Source organism: Bidens hawaiensis, unplaced genomic scaffold (assembly GCF_021521415.1).
Source record: "Bidens hawaiensis isolate Kalapana, Puna unplaced genomic scaffold, B.hawaiensis_p1.1 tig00002553_1, whole genome shotgun sequence".
Taxonomy (NCBI): Eukaryota; Viridiplantae; Streptophyta; class Magnoliopsida; order Asterales; family Asteraceae; genus Bidens; species Bidens hawaiensis.
In genome coordinates, this window is record NW_027491139.1 from 1,053,783 (window position 1) to 1,079,463 (window position 25,681).

General features: G+C 36.6%; 4 protein-coding genes and 1 pseudogene across 4 annotated transcripts; 3 read left to right on the forward strand and 2 right to left on the reverse strand.

Moving 5' to 3' along the window:
• Positions 1-1,455: 1,455 nt before the first annotated feature.
• Positions 1,456-2,952, reverse strand: LOC143620166 (E3 ubiquitin-protein ligase SIRP1-like). The gene has a single exon (XM_077091909.1). The coding sequence runs from the start codon at positions 2,947-2,949 to the stop codon at positions 1,735-1,737; it is 1,215 nt and encodes a 404-aa protein (XP_076948024.1). The 5' UTR covers positions 2,950-2,952; the 3' UTR covers positions 1,456-1,734.
• Positions 2,953-4,567: 1,615 nt separating this feature from the next.
• On the forward strand, positions 4,568-8,157 carry LOC143620167 (RGS1-HXK1-interacting protein 1-like). Its single transcript, XM_077091910.1, has 8 exons — positions 4,568-4,773; positions 6,168-6,234; positions 6,387-6,464; positions 6,789-6,841; positions 7,291-7,427; positions 7,520-7,584; positions 7,728-7,786; positions 7,893-8,157. The coding sequence occupies exons 1-8, from the start codon at positions 4,588-4,590 to the stop codon at positions 7,980-7,982; spliced, it is 735 nt and encodes a 244-aa protein (XP_076948025.1). The 5' UTR covers positions 4,568-4,587; the 3' UTR covers positions 7,983-8,157.
• A 450-nt stretch (positions 8,158-8,607) lies between these two features.
• On the reverse strand, positions 8,608-10,445 carry LOC143620168 (pentatricopeptide repeat-containing protein At5g56310 pseudogene; annotated as a pseudogene).
• A 7,618-nt stretch (positions 10,446-18,063) lies between these two features.
• LOC143620170 (NAC domain-containing protein 68-like) lies at positions 18,064-20,573 on the forward strand. Its single transcript, XM_077091911.1, has 2 exons — positions 18,064-18,393; positions 20,044-20,573. Exons 1-2 carry the CDS (start codon positions 18,121-18,123, stop codon positions 20,431-20,433), a joined length of 663 nt encoding a protein of 220 aa, XP_076948026.1. The 5' UTR covers positions 18,064-18,120; the 3' UTR covers positions 20,434-20,573.
• A 1,541-nt stretch (positions 20,574-22,114) lies between these two features.
• Positions 22,115-25,378, forward strand: LOC143620243 (mitochondrial import inner membrane translocase subunit PAM16 like 2-like). Its single transcript, XM_077091968.1, has 4 exons — positions 22,115-22,168; positions 23,488-23,575; positions 23,671-23,808; positions 25,224-25,378. Exons 1-4 carry the CDS (start codon positions 22,115-22,117, stop codon positions 25,229-25,231), a joined length of 288 nt encoding a protein of 95 aa, XP_076948083.1. The 3' UTR covers positions 25,232-25,378.
• The last annotated feature ends 303 nt before the right edge of the window (positions 25,379-25,681 follow it).

Consider the following 25,681-nt stretch of genomic DNA (forward strand, 5'->3'; position numbering starts at 1 on the left):
TTATATTCTGAGTAGTCCCATGCAACTTCTATCTCATCAACTTCAGTCTGAACGTTCGACATTATAGAAAGATTTGAAGAGAGAATATAAGAAAGTTCGATACTTTATCAGAGAGAAAGCAGAAGGATGGGTAGAGAATAAAGAAGATAAAACTTCAAATAGAAGATATCTCTTATTATTTATACCCATCGCAATTAATGCGATAGGATATGAACAGTAGAGAGAGAAAAACATCACCTAACCAGCGACTGACACGTCACGCGGGAAATTCGAAAAAGAGAAAAAGTTGTACAGTCGGGTACAGTGACAGCCGTAAAAAACGTTCCATCACCTGTTCACGCGCCTGCGAGCAACTTGTCCTTTTTCATGATTATCCATACCATCAGAAGATATTTTTACCTAAACTTCAAAATTCAAAAATCCCCAAAACTCATTAGAGTTCAAAATTTCACCCGCATAAAGACCTCACGCTGAAGAAACACTGGACTGGGGGGGACTTATAGAGGTAGGGTACCAAAAAGACCCAAATACCCTTAAGTACCACCCGCGGGTCATAGAGGAACCCCTAATAGGACACCCGCGGGGCATACGGATCACCCGCATATCACGATAAAGGAAGAATGTCCTCATATCACGTGCGGAAGCATCCTTGCACCCTTGAAAGTCATCCGCAGGATAGGACATCAGTCCGCCCAAACGATCGAGAGGAAGTGCCAGCGGGACAGTTGTCACCAACCAATTTCCATCTAGAAGAATATCCACGATTGTTACGTGAGGAATATGCGACCTACCAGCCAATGAACAAAGGACACCTGGCTAGGTTGTTATAACCGTGCACATGGCCAGGGTGCGATCCGTCCTATCATTTGGAAACACGAGTCCGGGTTGTTATACCCATGCACATGGGACATATAGCTCAACCTATCATAAAAGGACACGCGTCCAAGTGGTTATTGAAGATCTTCTAGAAGAGGACAGCTGGCCCAATCATCTTCCTACATCCTTCGGCTATAAATACCTTGTCAAACGGTATGAGGTATTCATTCACTCACTTACATTCTGACTACACTTAGTCTGTTTACTTCAGTACTTTCTCCATCTACGAACGTTACTGATTCTCACGCCGGAGGGTGGTTACAGGAAGACCCCCCCTCTTGTCCTTCCTGTAACGAGACTCACGGTGTCTGTTTTGCAGGTTCCGGTCATTGGACTTTGGGAAGTCATACTCATATCCTAGTTGTAATTATCATACTTTACCCTGTGGACTCATTGGATCCAGGACCCATACCCGGGGATCGGATCCGTGTTTCTTCAACGACAAATGAAAAGTAACTACAATTTGAATATATCCTATTGTTAGAAGGTTCGGGTTAGGAACCAAAAGTATCTAATACATTGTCGATTAACAACAATCGCATAGATTAAAAATACTTCAACCAACTTTTAACTTGTTTTATGTGACCCGTTTTAGCGAGATAAAACACATATATAAAATCCAATTAGATTCATTAATAAGTAAACAGTGTCTAAATCTAAATTATCACCTATATTTTTCAATTTTCAACATCTAACAAGAAGCAAAAACAAGATTAAATGGTATAATAACATTAAGAAGCTCCAACAGGAATCTACAAGAATATTGTATCAGGTACACACAAGCAATCAATATCATGGTTAAACCGATCTATGTACATGTTTCTGTAACGGCGAATGACGAAATCTAACACCACGACTTCACTGATCATCTTCCCTTGTACCACCACCTTCTTGGCCCGTTGACCCCGACCCTGACCCTGACTCGGATGAACCCGATGGGTTAATAATCAAATGTGGGCTCATAACTTGAGTTCCCGGCGTTGATGTCGATGTAAACAGGCTGTTAAAAGGCCACGGAAATGTGACCGAATATCGCCTTGCATTACCCGATTCACCACTCTCACTCCCGGGCCCGGTTAGCATGTTGACCCGATTCCCTGACTCTCGGTCTCGTTCGCGTTCACGCTTGAGTTTTGATTCATCAGATGGCAATTGGTACCTACAAACCGGACATGTACTATGAAGATCTAACCATGTTATAATGCATTCACCATGAAACCTATGTTTACATGGCATCTCTTTCGCCTCATTCCCGCCCTCGAAATTCTCCAAACAAACCGAACACTGGAACGAATTATCCAAATCCACCTTTATTTTAACCGTCGGCATGGTCTCCACCGCCTTCTTCTGGGCCGGTGGAGTCCCGTATCGGGCCGGACTGTTCTCTGTTAAATGCTGCAGCAGTAACTCCATGTCCGGCCCGACAAAGTAATCACCTATTGACCCCATTGGTTGGTTCTGTGGCGGGCTGGATATGGAGTTACTAAATGGGCTCCGGCCCGCACCAGCGCCCTGAACGATGATCCTTGGATTAAAAGGATTGATGACAATAACACGGTCGCTTTCACGCTCTCTTTCCATGTCAGCATTATTATTACTATTACTGTTACTATTAATATTATTATCATCGTCATCATTATCATTATCATTATTATTTTCATTTATGATCCCGGTGCGGGTCCCATGAACGAGTTGGAGAATCGTAGCAGGGCTGCGCCGTCTCTGCCTCATAACCGACTGCATTTCCCTATTTAACTCCGAATCACCGCCGTCTGCAGGCTGGATTTGACGGAACCTGCGGGCCTGGTTGTTTCTGGGAGGGTTCGGGTTGCTCATCAGTCGAAGCAAAATCGGTGCCAGCAATGAGAGCGTGCGGTCGGATTCAGAATCCACGGCGTGGTGGTTGTGATTATTAATATTATTATCAGTACTCCTGGAAATATCCAATTCTTCGACGAATCCACCGTGACACAATGAACATTTAATCGTTTCGACCTCCATGATGGTTTCGACTCCCCTGGAACATTCATAACACCAGTATCCCGTTGATTGGCTCCCTTCTTCCATCTGCATTCATTAATATTATTACATGAACTGATTTTCTTATTCGTGTTCGTTCGCTAAGAATGAGTTGACAAGCATAAAATTATTGAAGTGATCATTTGATCAATGCTATTAGATGACTAAAAAATGAAAACAAGATTATTAAAATCAACATTTATAACTTTAAAACTAACCGTACTTTTATATTGGGATTCATGGTTCCAAAATATGAAAATAAGATTCATTTCAAATTAATATTTGTAATAAATGATTGTACATGGACGAACGAGACATGTCTTCATGCATGTTCAGAAAATAAAAAACTGCGTTTACGTGAACGAACATAAATGAATTTCCCACCAAATAATTCACAAACAGTTAGCTAAATATTCCGTTAAATTATGTTCCTAACAACATAAAAAAAATTATCTACCAAAAGATGAAATTAATGGTTAAAATGAAGATTGTTAAATCAATTATGGTTGAAAATGAAAGTTAAATTTTAAGTTGATGATAAGAAATAATAATAAGAAGAATAAGAAACCTGGTATGGTCCCAAGAACCTGATCGGATAATAGAATATGGTGGATGAATAGCGGGTTGTTCTTGGGATGTTGTGTTTGGTTTGTGAAATTGAGGGAGGGGTTTGTGTCTGTCTGGTTCAAGTCGATGGAGACGGGATTTTTGTACACAAAATGGGAGGGGGAGAAATCACACAATCATATTTCAATTTTCAACACAAAATGTGGACCACGTGGTATATATATATATATATATATGATATAGACATATATGAAGTTATGTGACATGTTTATTTAAATAGGTTAAACATGATAACATGTTAAAAAAGGGTCGGCTGGTTTTAAATAACTTGTACTCAAGGTGTGGATGTGTTAAATAGGTTGTATACAGGTTGATCCTTGTAATAAACTTAACAGGTTAAATGAGTTGTTTAAACATCATCATAATTTTTTGGAGGCATAAAATAAAACGAGAATTTAGGACCTTTTTTGAATGTTATTGTTACATAGTAAAAAAAGTAATCATGAATATATTTGTCTTTTCAAATAACATAAGGGTTATTTTCATCATTAAGTATGTTTTTTTTTGTCAACTTTGGTCTAAGCTGAAGGCCCTATCGAAATAGGGGCTTAAAGCCATAACTTGAGTTAAATTTGTCTAGCCCCGTGACTAGATAAAATTGAATTAATTACTAATAAACATATACTTCAACTTTGTATTTTGGTTGATTTGTTTAACTAACATCGTTACTTGCAGATCGTCGGAAAAGCGCTATTTAGCTGAAAAAATCATATTTTTTGTCAGAAAACTCAATCTAGACACTGCTACCACCACCAAGTATCTCATCACCATCCTGTCACAACCGTTTGAGTACCACAAACTGATTCCAACAAGAATCCTAAGATTCTGGTGACCTCAACGATTGAGGATGTTACTAGAATTCTGTTAGTCGCGAACCGTTGAGGACACGTATGATAAAATATGGGTTCATTATCCGCCAATTCATTAGTTGAGACCGTAGCGACAAAAAGATGATAGCCGGGATTAATAAAAACGCAAAAATAATAAATTAATTAAAAATGTGAAAAAAAGGGCGTACAATAAAAGGTAGAAAAATCAGGTGACCGAGAAACGAAGGTAGAGAAGATGATCGGCGGCGATGATGTTGCAGCCTCTTCTAACGCCGGCGAAGGTACACCGGAGAATCAGAAGGCATGGCTAACCTACATTTCAGAGGATCTGCCTCGCACCGTACAGGAATCCGCCGATTCAGCCCTTCGCTCCGCCCGTTCGCTGCAGCACACCTCCTCCACTCAAGTTCGATCTCTTCAGGTATTTTATTTGCTTATTCGAGTGTGTTTAATTGCTCCTACAGCTTTGCGTTTATTATTATTTTGAAACAGCTAAGACCTGGTTGTTAGGGAATTAGGGATAGGCTATACAGAATTAACTACATTATTTATATTTAGATTCAGATTCAGATTCAATACACTGTTATTACACTAGATAGCTATCCAATAAGATGATTTGAATTTGAATCTCACAAACACCTATGAGTGACCTATTTAAGTTAGAAGAAGCCTTCACTAGGAGAACGAACACGGAACACCTATAGTATATCCCCATACATATTTGACCGAATGACAAACAACTGAGCCTTCATCCAGATGTTGCACCAATCGTCACAACGTGACTCGTCACTCTGCTCTCTCCTGCATCATCCGGTAAGCAACTAAGCACCGTTGATTTTGCCGCTTACGTGATTTGTTCAACTCGAGTTCATGAAGCTTTGGAAGTTTATTAGAAATTCTAAGTGCACAAGGCGAACAATAGTCTCCAAATGGCTCTGTTTCCTATTTGCTTGAGAAGGTTATCTAAAAGGTTGTAGTTAAGAGAATCAAAGGCATTTGTGAAACCTGCTTTGAAGATTACAAGTTGTTTGCTTGGATGGTTAACTCATTCGTTATAAGAGGGCTGTCCATAATTTGACTATTTTTGTCATATGTGATTATCTCGGATTTAACCAATATTCTAAGTTTGGAATGTTGATAACATCACATTGTTCATACGTGTAATGCGTTTATGCGTGTCTGTCTATTAGCATTCTACTCCAGCTGAGCCTTGTTTCATCTGTACAAAGATTGTTTTTGCCGCTGAGGATTTAACGTTGTTTATCTGAAAATAGCTTAATGTATGTTAACAACAGACCAATAAACTAGATTTCTTGTTACTTTTTTGATTATCTAGAATTTTTTATCTTAGGCTTCATCTAGTGTGAAATTTGATGGTTCTCCATTGAATGGTATCCTTTCTCTTAGCAATTTATTCTTTTCCCCTCAACTAGTTTGTTTAAGGTTTATGTTGCATCACTTGAATGACTTGTTATCGAGATCACTAGTTGTATAACTATGCAACCTTTTTACCAAGTAAAATGTGAAGACAAAGCTTTGATGGTGTTTCCCTGTATGCATCTATAACTCCTTTTATGTGCGAGCTGGATGTATTTACTTTTCATTTTAACGTTTGTGGTAATAATGTCTTTTCTGCTTCCATATTCTCTTACATGCATGTTGTGCATTATTATTGTGATTACTTCTCTTTTTTTAAATTGTAAACATGCTAAGCAAATCATGGTAACGCACAAGATACACATTAGTAGTCTACTTACACCAGTTGTGATCTAACGTTTGGGTTTTAACTTTTTTTCTTTGTGTTTACAATTGCAGGATCATGTACTTCAATACACATCACAGTACAAGACTTATGAAGATTTGGTCTTCAGTAAGATCAAAGGTGACTTTTATACTGAAGTTGCTTTTCATGATACAAAAAACGTTCAGTCTCTTACTTTCTGTTATATTCAATTGCAAATGTTTCTTGAACTTTCTTTCACATTGTTTGTTTTGGTCATCTGTCATATTTCTCTCATACTTTTGTGCTAACAGATCAAGTGAAAGTTGCAAGAGAACACTCGACTTTGTCTGCTGGAGTTGCAATTACAGCCGGTCTTCTCCTAATGCGAGGTGACCAAGAAGTTCTTTTTTTCTCTTTAACTTGTTACGTAAGGGTAGCACCGCTTATCATTTTTTTCTATAAAGCTAAAGCTAAAAGTCAATTTTTCAATGTAAAGTTATATTTATGTCAACCAGAAGTCAGTTCTTTCAATTAGCACCTGAAAGTATGATTCAGTTTTCTGAAACCTAAAAGTAATGTGACGCAACGTAGACTCGTAGAGTAAGATTTTTTTTTTATCTTTTGAGGTCTTTGTTAAACGTGTCGGTTCTAGTTCAAATGTAAATGTCATCATTTTTGTTTATTTACCATATCCCTTGATTTCTTGCATGCAGGCCCTAGAAGGTTCTTGTTTCGTCGTACATTGGGTCGATTTCAGACTGAGGAGGTATTTTATACTGGCATATTATTAGACGTTGCATGACGGGTCAAACGGGTTTGGGTTGAAATGGGTCTTTTTTCATACAAGTCAAATTGGGTGGGGCTGGGTTGATTCACAAAGGCCTTATTTTGTTCTTTTAATTTTTCTAATCACTGTTAATGCTTTGATTATTATTGCAGAAAAACAATATATAATTACAATACTAATCTAAATCTTTCAGTATCGTATGCATTAGTAATAGACATATGTTGACTTTCAACTTGTTCAACCATTTCCCTTTCAAGTATTAATTTTTTGTTTCACCAGTCTGATATAATACACAACCCAAATCAACTCATTCACTAGTAAAAGGTCGAAATTGTCCTGCTACATGAGATCCATCAGCTTTTCAAATATAGTCAATTTAATATTGTATCAATCTTCTGAAATGTTTATTTATTATAATGTATATTCAGGCACGGATTGTGAAAGCTGCAAACAACGTACATGATTTAACAATTTCGGTTCAGTTAATGAAGAAAGAGAGTGAAAAGCTACTTGAAAGGGCTGCTTTTGCTGAGAAAGGGATGACTTATGGCTATAGTGAACTAAGGTATACTCAAATCTTATGAAAATTTCAAGAATTTTCATTTTGTGATGTTTATCTCACGCAATAATAATCTTGTTAACTATTTAACTTTGCAGGAGTACTGGAGGTCAGATTAAAAGTCTTGCTAAATCGGCTCACAAGGTTGAATGTCAAGCTAACGGTAAGATTATAACCCCCCACTGAAAAGTGATTGGTGTGACTTTAAGCAATTAACTTTATAATGCACATCCAAACACCCAGTAAAAAAAAAGTTGTGTTTGCAAGAAATATGTGTTTACCTGATATCTTTTGCACGTTGAACAGATCTCGTGGAGGATTTGCGAGAAATTCCTGGTCGAGATGCCTTGCGACTGCGAGGAGAGGTAAGCCCATCACTAATAAACCCTTACATGTGTAAAAGTTTATCACAAAAGACGAGATATTTGTGAAATTGGCGTCTAAATCCCGGGTTCCACGTTTATCGTTCAGGTTGCTAATATGGCGTCAACTCTAAAAGATGAGAGGCTTGCTATTAACAAAAGGATAGCGAAAATATCCGAATTGGGGATTCGCATATAATTCGGATTGCGATTATGTTGCTTAGTTATTTCAACATTTGGACCCACCAAGATTCGCTCATGGTTATCTTGCATCTCTGTTTTGGAAAATGAAACTGATGCTTCATATCTTGTAAGTTTTGAGTTTGTTTTGATTGATATTTAGTGGTGTTAACAATTAATAATGGCTTGCTGATAATACATTCAGTCTTGCTTACAAATTTAAAACAACTATATGATGCCATTATTTTTGCTTTTCTTGATTTTGTTGTAAGATTTTAATATTGAATGGTCAGATAACCATACCACTCTGAATCCAGGCTGTGAGAATTGTTATAAATAAACAACTTTTAGAGAAACTAACACATATATCAAATCAATCTTCGTCTCACGACATATAATGGGTGTTTACGGATCAGCTTGATAGGTTTTAATGAAGTTTCTAGGTTGAACTGCAAACTATTCAGTTTGGTCAGTTTTCAAATGTTTATGAATACCCTATTCATAACCTTCCTCAAATGTGTTGAATCTCATCTATATGCACACAGATACATAGGTGCGTTCAATATAAAATCAATTTTAAACAAGGAACCCTGAGAACATATAAACACTTGTACAGTTGTACATAGTGCTATAAGCACTTCTACATGGATAAACGCCACATATCCGGATACAATAATCATAAATGATGTGTTTAGATATAAATACTTGTCACCTCCATTTGTCTATTTAACATGGACAAAACTTCAAATATCCTCTCGGATTGAGGATGTGAACCATTTCCAGAAACAAACTCATGAACTCTACTATTTAACTCAACACAACTCGAACCCGAAACCTTCCTCACACCACTATCCCTCATCAATTTCCTCGTTAATCCAGACTCGTTCCAATGACCAACAGAAGCATATACATTTGACATAAGCAAAAAGTTCCCGCTATTATGCGGCTCGAGCTTGACCAAATGTTGAACCACCAGTTGACTAAGTTCAACATTCCCATAAAGTCTAGATGCTGCTAGAAGTGAACCCCAAATAGCTGCATTCGGTTCAAAAGGCATGCGGTTGAGTAACTCTTGTGCCTCTAATAAGCATCCGGCTCGACCTAACAAATCAATCAGGCAACCATAATGCTCAATTCTTGGTTCAATCCCGTATTTTCTAAACAAGTGGTTGAAACACCAACGCCCCGGTCCCACCAACCCACCATGGCTACAAGCAGACAGGACCGCAATAAGTGTAACATCATTAGGTTTAACACATGCTTTTTCCATTCTTGAAAACATATCAAGAGCTTCTTTTCCAAGCCCGTGTAAAGCCAATCCGGATATGACAGCTGTCCACGTCACAACACATCTATCTTTCATGGATTCAAAAACCTCAACTGCTTTCTTTATGTTACCTGATTGTGCATACATATTAATAAGTGTGTTACTAAGAGAGACACTTTTATGTAACCTATGTTTATTTATGTAACCGTGAATCCGTTCACCGAGCTCCAACGCACCCAACTGAGCACAAGCCGACAGTGCAGCCACCATTGTCACCTCATCAGGACTGACACCGTTAATTTGCATTCTGTTAAAAACATCAACCGCTTCAGACGCCTTGTTCGCTTGAGCATACCCCGAAATCAAAGCAGTCCAAGAAACCACATTTCTCTCGGGCATGACCTCAAACAACGCACGACCCAACTCGACCTCACCAGCCTTGCAATACCCCGAAACCATCGCATTCCACGTCGCCAAGTCTCTCACAAGCATTTCATCAAACACCTTGCGCGCATCACAAACACACCCACAATAACCATACATTCTCACCAACTCCACTCCTACATGAACATAACCATCAAAACCATCCCTAATTGCTTGACAATGAACCCCTTTACCCAAACTTAATCCTCCGTTACCCGACCGAACCACACCCTTTAATAAAAACGGAAATGTATAACAATCAGGTCTCAATTGACCAAACCGAGCTTCATTGTAAATAAAGATTGCATCTTTAATACGTGAATTGCTCGAAAGAGCCTTGATCATGGTGTTGTAAAGGTATATATTCTTGTATGTTTTGTGGGTAAATACAGAGATCGCATGGTTTAATAGACCTGTGTTGGAACAAGCATCAATTAAGCGACTGAGAAGGAGATTGTCTTGATCGAGAGCTTGAACAAACATGAACCCATGAGCTTGATATACGTGATTCTTGCTGTGGCATTGGCTTAACAATGAAGAGATGATATCGGTTGTTGATTGTGAGTTTAATGGCGGTTTAATTCGACACAGCATTTGAGTGAAATGGAGGGAAGAATAATATGATGGCGGTTAGTCGTTAAATCCCTTTTTACTTTGTCAATCTTGTCGGGTTGGTGGGTTGTCGGTTTGCGGATTAACAAGTTGACTGGTTAAATTGTTCGACAGAACATGACTTACATTTCTATTCTATTCGTTTAAAGAACATCAACCCTAACACTCGCATACTTAAGATTAGGCTCGCCAAATGTTACCTATATGGGTCTTAATAATAACCCGTAGTTAGAATTGGTCAAACTAAAGGAATGGCACGGGTATGTGTGTAACATTTAACCTTGCGTTGGTACGTATTTTTATAATACGTAATTAATCGCTACTAAAAATTGTTAACTTATCTTGACCTAAATTCACAATAACCTTCATTTATATGATTCTCCTGACTTATAACACATCCTAACCCAAACCTTATTCTGACCTAACAACCAACGCGAAGTTTTTTCAACACATGTTACTCCCGAACACCTATAGTGGATATCTTAGTTTTAGACTTTCTGTTACGTTTGTGATTTGTTTATAATTTGTATAATTAAAATGTACTTGAATTTGGATCCAAACATGTGCATTTTTCATCATCATTAGGTAGTCGAAGCACATGGTTATATTTGACGAAGTTAGCGATCCATATACATGATAAAGCCATTCCACCAATGTTACGGATCAAAAAACGTGTGAATAAACATATATGTGAAATACAAACAAAGAAGATTAAATATCTATTGTTTATCATCGTTTGGCAGTTGAAGCGTATATTTATATTTGTAACGTAATGTATCTAAAATTACTGATTAAGCATATGCGAAAGCCATTTATTATGCCAAAAATTACTCAAGCTTGAATACAACTATGTTTTCATAAATATTATATCTGAATGTTCAAAAAATAAACTTAATTGTTGTTTAGAAATTAGGTAGAAAAAAAAGTTAACCAAAAATCTAAATAACAAAAAAAATGGTTAAACGATAAATAAAATATGTAAAGAAAAAACAAACTAAATACAAAACTGAAAATGAAAAGTTTGTTTTTATGAAAACCAACTTATATAATCAACCAGATTACAAGACACAAATGTGACGACGTCTAATGACGTAAGCAACTACGTAATATTTTTTTTCTCGTGGTTAAACTTAAAAACCGGATACGTCAACACGTCATCGTCAACAATTGCTGATAAAAGCCGCCATATGACCATATTTATACTTCTGGAGTCAAAGTCAAGAGACTAATGAATCTCACTAATTTCATCAAATAAAATTGAAGTCAAAACAAGGTGTCTAAACTCTAGTCGGTTTAACGAAATATTATCTAACTATGATTTCATGGTACGACAATTCAACCCAGTCAGTAATATTAGTTTGATGGGTTAATCGGTTAAACGGATTTTGTTTCAAAGATCATTAGAATGCGTTAAAGTTTTTTAAATTACTTCTTTGATTTTATAATTTTCTGTTTGAATGCCGAATAAGACTCTTTTGTTGTAGATACAAAATTTATAAAATACGAACCTCTACTTTAGAATTTGGCTTGAAGAGTGTATAAAGTTACTCGCGAATGTAATTTAATAGAGTTTATCAAATACATAGCAATATACAAAAACTTAAAGCATTTGTGTTAAATTAAAAAAAAAAACGACGTTTAAGAATTTGGATGATAGCATAGCACATAGTAAACTCATTAGTCATTACATTATTTTAATTTTAGAGCTTCATATAGTTGTTGCTTTAACGGAATCACCAACTTCAATTTTCATAATGATAGTTTTGTAAGAGGGGAAGGGGTACAACAAGGGTAATCTTTATGGGTTCCAACCTACAAAGCAAACCCACCCGACCCATGTGGGTAGATTGTCAAATTGCAATTCAATTTCATGGCAAACATTTGCCATGAAGAATATATGAATGTTGGAGAACATAAATGTGTGTTTATTATTATTATTACATATAAATACCACTAACTCTTCAACACTTTTATTTTTCATCATTTTTATTTTCTCAAACCTTCACCATTTTTATTCACTCAAACCCTCAATGACTAATTTCTCAAATGATGATATCAGAATTTCATACTGTCGAACGATTCTGATAACGGCATTTTTTTCAAATGATAGTAGCATACAACTTTTCAAAGATCTTATCAAGCAAACCGAAGACGAAGACATGGCAACATCATCATCGAGCAATATAATTGGCCGAAGGATCATTTAGTTTAGATTTTCGTATTATATATATTTTTTTGAATTATCGTATTTTATTTTTCCGGTTTTCAGTTATGTTATATTTTTAATTTTAATGAAATTTTAATTATATTTACATTTAAATGTTTTATTTATTTTAGATTATAAAAAACAAAAAACACAAAATGTTATAGGGTATTTGTGGATAGGTGCCGCCAGTGATATTGTGGTTTATGGGTACAAGTGTATGAGTAATACTCATGAGTGCCCATTTCACTCTAAGTATGTGCCCAAGGTTTAAAACGATTCCAAAGGCTTTTTACACTTGTATTGTCTATAATTACATGTGTACGGATAGATCAAAAGATGAAGCAAAATGGGTGGAGAGTCTTCTACATAGATGCACGGGCTGAGGTGAAAGTTGACGTGTCAAGGAGCGGGTGAAATTATGTTGTAATAATTAATCTTAATAAATATATTAATTAGTTTTAAAATAGTAAATGTCACGTAAAAACACCTATATTTAGTCCTAATCATTTAAAATATTAGAAAACCAATATGTTATGATATAAATTAAAATTACGGTTATTCAGCCCGTTACGTAGTTGATTGCATACCCCTTACGTGGTGGAGTATTATTTGGGAATGGATCTTTGAAAGTCAAAGATTCCAAGAATCATATACAACGAACGAGGATGCAGATTAAGATTTGGTAGTGGTGGGCGGGACCAATTTTTTGAAGTTTCATAAATACCTATCTCATAACTCATTTTATAACATGCTAAAGCATGCGAAGAGAACCAACATGTTTTTGTCCCTCTGGCTTTTGATACATTTGGCTCCTTGGCACCGGAAGCTATCCGTTTTCTAACCAGGGTCCAACAGGTTGTGCATAGCAATGTGTCGACTCTAAAGGGGCAGGGGTATGTCTTTAGCAGGTTAGGGTTTGCAATTCAGAAAGGGGTGGCGGCGCAGCTTGTTGCCCGCCTACCTGCTATATTGATGTAATATCTATGTTTCTACATAATTACAACTTAATTTTATAACTAAAGTCGTTGTATTATTCACCACTAGCTTAAACTTTTGTTGTTGTCACTTAGTAGGACTACATATTTCTTGAAAGTCTTCGCCCACCCCACTTTAAAATATATAATTAGTGAATTACTTAAAAGAAAATTTCAAAATTATATGTGGGTGTTTGACTATTTCAGTCACCTCAAAATGGACACTGAGTTAGTTCAAGTTTATTTCAATAATATAATGGATAAAAAATAAAGCATTATTGTAAACTTGTTAACTCACTATTGTTTCTCTCAAACACCAACTCATTATCACCCCCACCCTCGTCACTTCAACCAACAACGTCCCCATCACACGCTCTTTGTCTCCACCATCATCTTGTTGCTTTTGCCTCCACTGCTTCCATCCCTGCCGCCTCCAAGACCACGATCACCTAGGCACCGCCTCGTCCTCTTTCTTGTTGTCATCACATTACCACCTTCACTCATCGCCACTATACGTCATAAAATACACAATGCGTGAACCTTTTTTCTTATAAAGTTACCCGTTTCAACCTAAGGTCTGTTTTGGGCAGAAATTCATTTTGACAATAGTCAATTTATTACCTTTTAAAACGGTTCCGTTTAACCCAAATCCATTTTGCTTAAGTCTATTTCAACCGGTAAACTTAATAGAGCTGCTAGGACGAAACTAGGTTGAAAGAATTTTGCATTAGAGGGTTCAAAACTTCAAATGTCACTCCACCTAACTATTGACAACCCGCATAAAATAATAAATGACAACAAAGTTAAAAATTGTTTTTTTTATAATCTTGTTGACTTAGAAAAACCTATCTTTTTCGAAGTGACACAAAGCCCCCTGTCATCAAAGTAGCTTCCACTAAGGCCAAACGTAGTGAGCGCAAGATTGGGCGACAAAAGGGCGCAAGGGGGCTAGAACACCGCCCCCCGGCGATTTTTGGGCGATTTGGGGCGAGGGCGGATTGTTATTATCGCCTAACTTGTGAGAAAATAATAATATTTTATTAAATTTGAAAATAAAAAAAAAATAATTAAAACAATATATTATATATCTATATAAACATATACCTTCTTCTCCATTTCATATCTATTTCATATCCTTCTTCTTCATTTCACATCTATATAAACATACACCTTCTTCAAAAAAATCTAGCAAAATGAATCCTACAAACAACCCGAAACAACCGAAACCCGTGGAACTCACCGCTATCATAACAGAAATGATCAAAAAACACGAAAAGTCTGTCGAGGAATTCAACGATGCCATAAGAGAAACCAACAAACAACACGAAAAGATTGCCGCTATGTTGAAATTGCGGGAAATGAGTAAAGAATACGAATCTCTCAAAGCGGCCGGGTCACACAAAGAGGCCGCATTATTGCAACAACAACGAATTGAAAAAATGCGCGAATATTATGAATATTAGTATTTTTTTTAGTTATGTTTTTTTATATTTTTAGTTATGTATTTTTTTTAGTTATGTATTTTTTTGGTATTTGTTTTTAATTTTAATGCATTTTTATTTAATTATTAAAATAAATTGGTTTTTATTTAATTAGTTTAATTATAAAAAGAAAATAATAAAAAAAGATACTGTGGGCCCAACTTGTAGCCCCATACACCATTACACCCCAAAAGCAAATTTCCACTCCATACTGACTGGGCGTCACGTATCACAATTCGCCCCCAATTGTAACCCCTCCACTACTCATGGCCTAAGGCCCAAGCGGTTCTTGTCATCCTTCAACATCAAGTCCTACACCCACAAACTTAAAATATCCGATTATCTCAAATTGAACTTAGTCAAATCCAAACGTTTAAGTGTTTAGTTATCACATTCCAACCTCTTTTAGCAACAACGTAATCAGTTATGGTGACAATTACATTACGGTTAACATAACTAGAAAAAAAAGAGAAAACATATAGACATGTAGACAACACTTTAAAAATAATTAGACCACCCGTAGTGGTGGCTTTGCCACCAACGTTATGAAGCAAAACGCGGGGGTACACCCCCCCCTCCGCGCGTTATGTTGATTTCCATTTTGTGTGCGTTGTATACAAAATGCTGAGAATTGCACATTAATCAAAATTTGACTGTTGCTTTTTTGACCGTTGGAGAATTAAAAAAAAAATATTTCCTATATATTAAACCATTTCATCCCCAATCAAACCTCATCAAATTTATAAAAATTCTTTTTCAACTCTATAAAAATTCCTTATACAAAATTCACTATATATGGATCCTCCATCTATATATAAACAGTTTTTTGGGCCCGACCAACAAGCCGAGGACGTGGAGGAGGAATAGGCGGTTATGAGTGCGATTATGCTCGCGACAAAGTATATGAATTCCGTTATGGGTGCGATTAGCTCTCCACCCCCCGTTTCAAAAAGAGCATATATCGAACGAGATCGTGCCGAAGCCAACAACCGGTTGATGGCGGATTACTTCTGCGACTCGCCGAGATACAAGAACCCGAAGACTTTTAGGCGTCGTTTTCGGATGTCTAAAAATATATTTATGCGCATCACCAATGATTTGGAGCGTGAGTTTTATTACTTTCAGCAAAAGCCTGACGCTCGAGGGACGCTAGGATTCACGGCTATTCAGAAGGTTACGTCAGCCGTACGTGTGCTCGCCTACGGAAACACGACCGACATCAACGACGATTATTTAAAGATGGTCGAAAAAACAACTCGGGACACCTTGGAGTATTTTTGTTACGGTACGTTTTATTTTTTTTTAAATAGTTTATCACTTGTTACCGTGATTATTTATTTTATAAAAGTTTTGTAAAATATAGGAATACTTAAACTATATGGACCACATTATCTGAGAGAGCCCAACGTTAACGATCCACAACGTCTTTACGAGGCACATACAAGGGTGCATGGTTTTTCCGGCATGATAGGGAGTGTAGATTGCATGCATTGGGAATAGGCTAATTGTCCAACTGCATGACGAGGTCAATTCACACGAGGTGACCAGAAGGGACCAACGGTCAGCCTTCAAGCGATCGCTTCATACGACCTTTGGATTTGGTCGGCATTCTTTGGTGTTCCCGGTTTCAACAATGACATAACCGTCTTAGAGCAGTCTCCTGTGATGGAGAGTTACATATCTGGGACCGTTCCCATCGCTTCATTTTGGGCTAACGATAACTTCTACCATCATGGGTACTATCTGGGTGATGGAATATATCCAGAGTTCGCGATAATCGTTAAAACATTCAGAGACCCGATGGATGAAAAAAGACAGTATTTTAAGAAAGTGCAAGAGTTTGCGAGAAAGGATATCAATAGGTGTTTTGGTGTTCTTCAACAACGATGGCATTATGTTAAAAATCCTTGCCGTCTGTGGTCTTTAGAAAGAATGAGATGTGCTATGTATGCGTGTATTATAATGCATAACATGATCATCGAGGACGAGGGAAGAGCAATATATCCAACTTTCATACCGGATCCACCACGGACTCCGGCAAGCATGGAGCAACGACTGGAAAACTCGGATTCTGTGCGGTCAAGAGAGATACATAACGCACTAAAGGAGGATTTGGTCCAACATCTTTGGATGTATCGGCCTCTGCCTGGTGAAAACGATGATCAAAACGAGGGCAACAATGAAGACGATGATGAAGACAACGACGACGATGGCGAAGACGATGAAGACGACGATGAGGACGACGACGAAGAGGGCGAATACGACGAAGAGGGCGAAGACGACGACAACGACAACAACGACGAATAGCTTTTTTTTATTTTCTTGTAATATTTATTTAATAAAATATTATTGTTATTTGATTATTCTTATTAAAAATTAAAAAACAAAAAACAAAAATTGTAAAAGTGACTGGGCGCCACGTGGTGCATAATCCCTGGTAGTGGAGAGTTATAACTACAGCCTGTTTTTGTACAAAACCATAACTCTGACTAGGCGCCACATGACGCATAACCCCTGATAGTGGAGCTTTATGACGGTAAAACTCGGCCGTTGCAGAGTTGACGTGAATTCTGTCGGTATTGGCTATGTTGGTTATGATACCGGAACTAAATCTAAAAATAAAATTTTTAAGTTAATATACTTAGAATAAAAAACAAAAAAAAAAGTGTCAGTTACTATTATTTAGTCAGTAAAACTCGGTTGTTGGTAATACTCGGAAGCTGGTAAAACTAGAGCGCTACGGTCTTGAAATGAAAACAAAAACAAAAAAGAAATAATAAAATTGGTTTGTCCCAGTATGGTGTCGCCACTTAAGCCTAGGGGGAGCCTGCGATACAAGATTCTTATTAGTTTGAAAGTAGTGGGGTGACGTTTGGGTGATTTTCGACTACAACACCCCACCCCCTCCCTCCCCGGTGGTATGTGGGGCGATAAGGAGGGGGGGTACTTTTGTCGCCGGTTGGGTTAAAAAGAAAAGAATATTTTATTAAATGGACCAATGGCAACCGTTTTTAGGGGGAGGGGGGATTTTTGGGCTACAACCCTGGTACACCCCTAAAATGAAAATAGCACCTCAGCTGACGTGGCGCAACGTATCGGAAGTCCTCCCCATTTTGTTGTCCTCAACTACACGTAGCCTTGAGTCTATAGTAATAATAAATTTTGTCCTCATTTGGCTCTAATTTTATGCAGAAATGGCTTTGTTTGGAACAAAGGAATGGTATTTTTTCACACCGAGAGACCGGAAATACCCGAACGGGTCGAGACCAAACCGGACCACAGGAAACGGGTACTGGAAAGCAACTGGAGCGGATAAGCCCATCAAGTTAAAGTCTGACCCGGATACGATAATTGGGATTAAAAAAGCCTTGGTTTTTTATGCGGGAAAAGGGGTTAAAGGAATCAAGACTAACTGGATCATGCATGAATATAGACTTGTCATGCCAAGTTCTAGCACAGTGTCCAGGGTGAGTTTATAGTTATATAATGTTGTTTTCATAACCGGACTGGATAACGAATTAATTGTTTGCTGGTCCATCGGTTAGACCAGATTAAAAAACCAGTTGATGTTATAAATACTAAATGAATTTAAACTATATATACATTTACATATAAAAATGCAAAACATAATGTGAAAATATTTTATGTTTTTTATATGAATTTACAGTTTTAATTAAATATTAATACACAATCAATCAATCAATCAATCATACCCAGTAAAATCCCACCGACAGCAAAGCTATAAGTAGGGTCTGGGAAGGGTGGGATGTAGGCACACCGTACCTCTATCCAAAGGAATAAAGAGGTGGCTTCCAGAGAGACCCTCGGCTCTAAGTACATGTGTATGAAGCAAAATAAAGGAAATCAAAGTTTAACAGCTATATAAAAACTACTGCTAATTATAATAATATTAATAATAAGATCACAGTTTAACAGCTATATAAAAGCTAATAATAATAATAATAATAATATATGTAAGGGAAATACCATTATGGTATGTGACCTAAATAAGTTAAGTCTAAGCCCTAAGGTATTCAATTCTCTCTAAAAATCCTTAACTTTAATTCTACTTCTCCACGAATTCCTATCCTCAACCATGTCCTCGGAGAGGTTTAGGTCTATCAAATCATGCCTAATCCTCTCATCCCAAGTCAATTTCGGTCGTCCTCTACCCCTCCTCCCCTCTATAGTAATGTTGTCTACGGATCTAACAGGATTCGTCGTCAGTCTTCTCTTTACATGTCCAAACCATCTCAATCTCCACTCTCTTATCTTGTCTGCTATGTTCGCCACCCCTAATCTCTCGCGAAACACAACGTTTCTTATTCGGTCTAGCCTTGTGTGCCCACACATCCAACGTAGCATTCTCATTTCTGCTACCTCCATCTTCCGCACTTGTGCCTTCTTGATGGCCCAACAATCTGTTCCATATAGCATTGCAGGTCTAACTGCCACCCTATAGAATTTTCCCTTTAGTTTAGTCGGGAAACTCTTGTCGCACGATATACCTGTGGCTGCTTTCCATCTACACCATCCTACCTGAACTCGGTGGGTCACATCACTGTCTAATTCCCCATCGCTCTGTACAAAAGATCCTAAATACTTGAACTTCGTTACCTGCGGGACCACCTGCACTTCAATTGTGATCTGTGCGTCTTCATTGTCGTTTATCCCACCAAAATCACAGTGGAGGTACTCCGTCTTAGATCGGCTAATCTTTAAACCTTTTGTCTCTAAGGTTGTTCGCCACTCCTCAAGCCTCATGTTTAGATCTTGTTTTTTCTCAGCAAGTAACACAATATCGTCTGCGAACATCATGCACCACGGGAGAGTCCCCTAAATATTAATACACACTGAATAAAATATGAAGTGTTGAGGAAAAATGAGACTTTAAAGGGAATAAAAATAGAAAATGGAAATCTGGTCCGTTCTTTAACCAGCAATTCAAATGGGAAACGGTTAAATAGGCTTAAACAGATCGGCTCCATGGCCCGCACTTGGTTTAACAGGCTGGTCCAGTCCGGTTATGAAAACAGTGGTGTTTACATTTTTATAATTAATTGATCTTATTTATATAGATATTCAAAAAGCTCAGTTGGTTAAATTTCATTTTGCAGCTGGATGATTGGGTTCTATGTCGTCTTTACAACAAGAAAAACGATCCAACAGAGATGATCGTGCTAGAGGATAACAGCATTCATCATAATCAACTAGATGAATTGCAAAAAGAGAATAGTTGCAGCCACAACAATGACAGCTTTGACTCATTTGAATATTCTGACGGTGAATCTTTGACTAAAGTCAACGGTACAAGTGAGCAAATGAACATGGGATTAATGAAAACAGAGAATGTTGATGGTGGGAATGATTGGCTTGAGTGTTTGAGTTTGGAAGATTTGCACCATTGTTTGGAAGCAATGCCTCCTAATCATGGCATGTATGAGCAGCAGCCGCAGCCGCCAATTGGTTATGATCCAAACCAACAACATTTTTCTAGTTGGATTTGATTATGATACTAGGATGGGAGTTATGAGTAGTATCTGATCCATAGGTTTAGAGATGATAAAAGATTTGATTCATTTAAATTATTCTTTCTGTCCATTTAAGTATTCTTTGAATGTACTGTATTAGCAAATACTGAAGCAAAATGTGTAATTGTGTAGTTTGATATTAGCAGTGAACCCGGACCTGTTTGATTCCTTTTTACCTTAAATCGAAACAGGACTAACAATTCTGGTTTTTGGCGTCTTCTTTTAGTCTTTAGTTGTTTTATCTTTAAATTGTATATGGATCGCTTTTAGATTTAAGTATTTCGTTAGTGCTCTCGAAATCCTTAGTGTGATAAAACAAGTTGTGTTTGTATCTATATGTGGTGAGAAACATGTAAAACAAGCTGAATGACCTAAATTGAGATGATATGCAATAAATGAAATGATAAAGAGTGAAATTTGTTTTTGGAAACGACCCCTTCCATAATTTGGATAATTCAAAAGAACAAAATTTGTAATTTAGTCCACCTTTTACTAATATCTTTCATATCTTTTAAGGGTGTACACGGTTCGGTTATTAGCCTTAATCAAATTAACCAATTGGTTTTTGGTTTCGGTTTATTTGTTAGTATTTTTTTTTGGTTTGGTTATATTTATACAATGGATGTATAAATGCATGAAATATAACTACATGAAACCAATGTATAAAAACTAGAAATATATAAAGAATGAATTATTTGTCTTGATTACTACTGTTTAACCGAGGGTACTATTAAATAACCGACAACCGCTTTTCGGTTAATTTCAATTTGGTGTAGGGGGTGTTTGGGATTTCTTATTTTCAAGACCCAATTACAAATTTTGTCCTTTAAAAAAAGCCAAATTACGGTTCGTGTCCTTTCCTTGCAGGCGGTGTCCTTTAAACTTTTTTTTTCTACACGTTATGTCCTTTACGCTAACTGGGTTAGAAAAACTCAGTTAAATGCCCTCACGTGAGACGCATGTGAGGGCATTTTTGTCTTTTTGCCTACCCTGAATTAACATGTAACCCTTAAATCCCCAAATTAACATGTAACCCTTAATATACCTTCAAAGCAGGTGCTTCACCTCGAACAATCTTGCAGAAAACGCAATCAGTGTTCTCGGAATCAGAACATAAAGAAACATTAATCGAAGTGGATGGTGAGACTGTAATTGGACGAAGATGAGAACCGATGACGGATAAACGACGTCGTTGAGCACCTTCCATTATTAATAAATCAATCAATCAATCGGTCAGTATCATATCAAGTATCAAGAGTAAGTAAGTGATCGGGCCACCATGGTTTACTGAATAATAATAATAATAATTTGTGGTGTGTAGAAGAACAAGGGGGTTTCGTTGGTTGTGGATTATCCGTGATCTTTCTCTCTTTCTAAACGACAACTCAGTTATCAACTCAGATTGTTCGAGGTGAAGTCCAATTTGGGGATTTAAGGGTTACATGTTAATTTTGGGGAATTTTGGGGATTAATTTTGGGTCGGGTTTCTGTTTGGAAACCCTAGGTGACGGTGGTTGGTAGCTCCGGTGTTCTGGTGGCCGTGAATCAGTGGTGGTCACGATGCATACCGGTGGTGGTTAATCGGAGATGGGAGGGTGGTGCTAGATTCGATTGTGGCAGGTGATGGTTAAGGTTGGGTGGTGGTTGAGGAAGGGTGATGGCAGGTGATGATGTTAGTGAAGGTATAGAAACAGCAGAAGAAGAAGAAGTTGTTGTTGCAGGGTAGGCAAAAAGACAAAAATGCCCTCACATGCGTCTCACGTGAGGGCATTTAACTGAGTTTTTCTAACCCAGTTAGCGTAAAGGACATAACGTGTAGAAAAAAAAAGTTTAAAGGACACCGCCTGCAAGGAAACTTAGAAAAGGACACGAACCGATTTTTGGCTTTTTTTAAAGGACAAAATTTGTAATTCTGTCTATTTTCAATTAGTGTCTTTTATGTCACAACCCGTCTAAATTCTGATCAGGGTGTTTTGTTTTTCCAGAGATTTCCAGCAAGTTCAAGGTCCTGGAAAAATGTGGTTACAAGTTGCTAGAAAACTCTTTATAAATATCTTAGATATTTTGTAATTATTTAATATTAGAAGGACCTAGAATGGAAGAGTCTAGAAGTAAGAGGCAACAACTATACATACTTGTATTCAACTCATTCGTACTCATCTTTCAAAGTTGTAATACAAAGCACTTTTTGTAAAACACTCCAAAAGAATCTAAGTTCCCTTGAGCAATCTTGTGTTTCCTTTTCAAGTCGCTGAATCGTTGCTACGGTTTGGTGATCAAGGCTGATCTTAGAAGATGTCTAAGAGCCGCATGCGAGTCAAATAATTAACACCATTTCAATAAATTAATAAGTTAAAAAAGTAAACTTTTTCGTCAAAAGCAATTACTAACATCTCAATCCCAAACACCCCTTAACCCTAGCAGTTTTGTCTATTTGGTACGTCTTCCTTTGACGAATCGCCACACCGCACATCGTCTGTTGATCGCCGGGCCGTTTTCTCTCATCGTCTAAATCTTTGTTACCGTTATTAATTAAAGGACGGTGAGTACCTTTGATTATCTGATCATCGTCTTCAATACATTTATATGACTGATTGCTCAATGACTGTTCGTTTGTTAGTATGATAGAGCTTCAATTGTTTGTTATTCGTAACATGTCTAACTAGTTCATCATAGTTAGTTTTACATACTCAGAATTATAATTTACTTGTTTATAGATACTTAATGAAGAATTATACTATCAAGATCTTAACTTTTATTTTTTTTTTAATTTTTTTTGTTAAAATGACATATTACAGCTGGCTTAAAACTCTTTAGCCTCTAATGGTATAAAAATCTTGTTACTAATTGTTCTGTATTAAGTTACAAAAAAATCTGGTCAATTTTCTTGGCAGTAGTTGTATCTCTTTTATATCCCCAATTCCCTTGTAACGATCTTGGACCGAATTAAGTTTGCATTCGTGAATCATCTAATTGTGATATACATGTCTTATAATTTTCTTGAATCATGATATAAGGTTATTTTTGTAGGCTGCTAAAATTCTTGCAAATTTGATTATTATGGGCTCCGGAATTTTGATGAGGGGAATGGTTCAAGCATATCGTCAAGCCCTTCAAAGTATATTTCTGATATCATGATTTATTTGTTGCCAGTATACATATACCAAAGCACTTTTTTATTTAGTTTCTGTATTATAAATAAACAAATTGCAGATGCCTCAAAATCTGGTGTTGCTCAAGAAGCAGTACAGAATGCTGTGCGTAAAGGAAGCAAAGTTATGACCGAACAAGAGGCCCGCCAAATTCTTGGTGTTACCGAGCACTCATCTTGGGAGGAAATTGCACAGGCTAGTAATTTCATACATGATAATTATTACTCCCTCTGTCCCATTTTAAATGTCCATTTTTTTATTTTTGGTTGTCCCAGTTTAAATGTCATTTCTATACATATAAATTCAATTTCCAATTGTGCTCTTACTATTACATATACTAGATGTTTCATTTTACAAAAATGGTTTTTAGCTATAATAAGACATTATTGTCATTTTACAGCTCATAAAATAAAATGATCAAACATTTCTTAATTTGTGTGTTTTGGGTCTCATGACATTTAAAATGGGACGGAGGGAGTATTATTAATTTTTTTTTACCAGCTATTGATCAGTAAAAGTTGCACATATATTACCGTTTTCACCTAGTACTGGCTTTCTAGTTGGAGTTTTCACCACATCAAAAGTTTACAACTTAAGTAAAGATGTGGTAAAATGGGCAGGGTTGAAATGTTTTGATTGGGTTCGGTTGACCCAGAACACCTTTTGTTTGGTTTAATATGTATATTTTATCTGATATTTAGTATGTCAAATATGAGTGGAAAAGTTATATTAGGCAGTCTACTTTTGTGATAAAATAATGCGTTATCACTTATCTTAAAATGCCTCTATATACTTTCACAAAGCTTGCAGTTCAGTCTCTCAATTTTTTTCTTTTTTGTGATTGATCAACTTCTTGTTATATGATTTTTTGGGTTAAACGTATACACATTTATACAACACAAGCAGTTAACTATGAAGTTCAAAACCCCTCATCTAATATAAAGTTATAATTTGAGGACTTAAACGAGGGGTCAGTAACCAAAAACTAAAATTTCAGTTGTTTTCGGTTTTGCCTTTTGGTCTAGAAAATTTAGGACCAAAAAAAATTGGCCAGAGAAATAAATCTGGGTCTAAATTTTTATTTTAGTTAACTAATAATTAATTGGTTATTATACATATTGGTTTATACTATATACTAAATTATAATAAATTACCTAAAATTAAAAATAAAAAAATGAAAATCTATTAGTTCAGTTCAGTTCAGGTGTTTTCGGTTTTAGTTCAAACAAAGTTGAACCGAAAGTTCGGATTTTACGAAAACATAAAACCTAACCATCGATTTTTGTTTCGGTTCGGTTTTGGACAGGATATTCAGTTTCATGCTCATCCCTAACTTAAATCAATTACAATAATGGCCTAGGTACATAAATTACAGTTATGTGAAAGTAAAAATGATTTTTTTGAAGATAATCCTAAAGTGATGTAGAAGACTTTAAGCATTGACCTCACCGGTTTGACAAATTCTCTCCGTTGACCCATTTGAAATAACCACCTTTTATTTGATGTAATGCAAGAGGAAACAGTTTTTTATTCAAACATGCTTTTAGATTTATGTTGCATTATCTGAATGTTTTAACAACAATAAGCTCACATATTTGTTGATTTTTTCTACAGAGATATGATAATTTATTTGAACGGCATGCGACGAGTGGGAGTTTTTATTTGCAGTCAAAAGTTCACAGGGCTAAGGAATGCTTGGAGACTGTTTATCAAGTAAAAGATCAGCCTGTGGGTTGACTTTGACTTATTAATTCTTAGACTTAATTATTTTTAAAACTTACCATTTATATATTTGTAGTCTGATGATGCTGAGTGAGATGGGGTTTTGTGTTAATGGATTGTAGTGAACAGACTGCAGTTGATTAGTGAAAATGTTTAAACAATAACCTTGTACACTACTACACTTCACAACACATTTAGAAACTTAAAATCCCGACTAGGTGTCGATTAATCACTAGGCGCTACCCCACCGACTAGCTGCTGATTGATCGTTATTTAGTCAAAATCGGTCAAAATTGAAAGTTTTATATATAAATTACGGTATCTATATGTATATTTGGAAATGTGCAAAT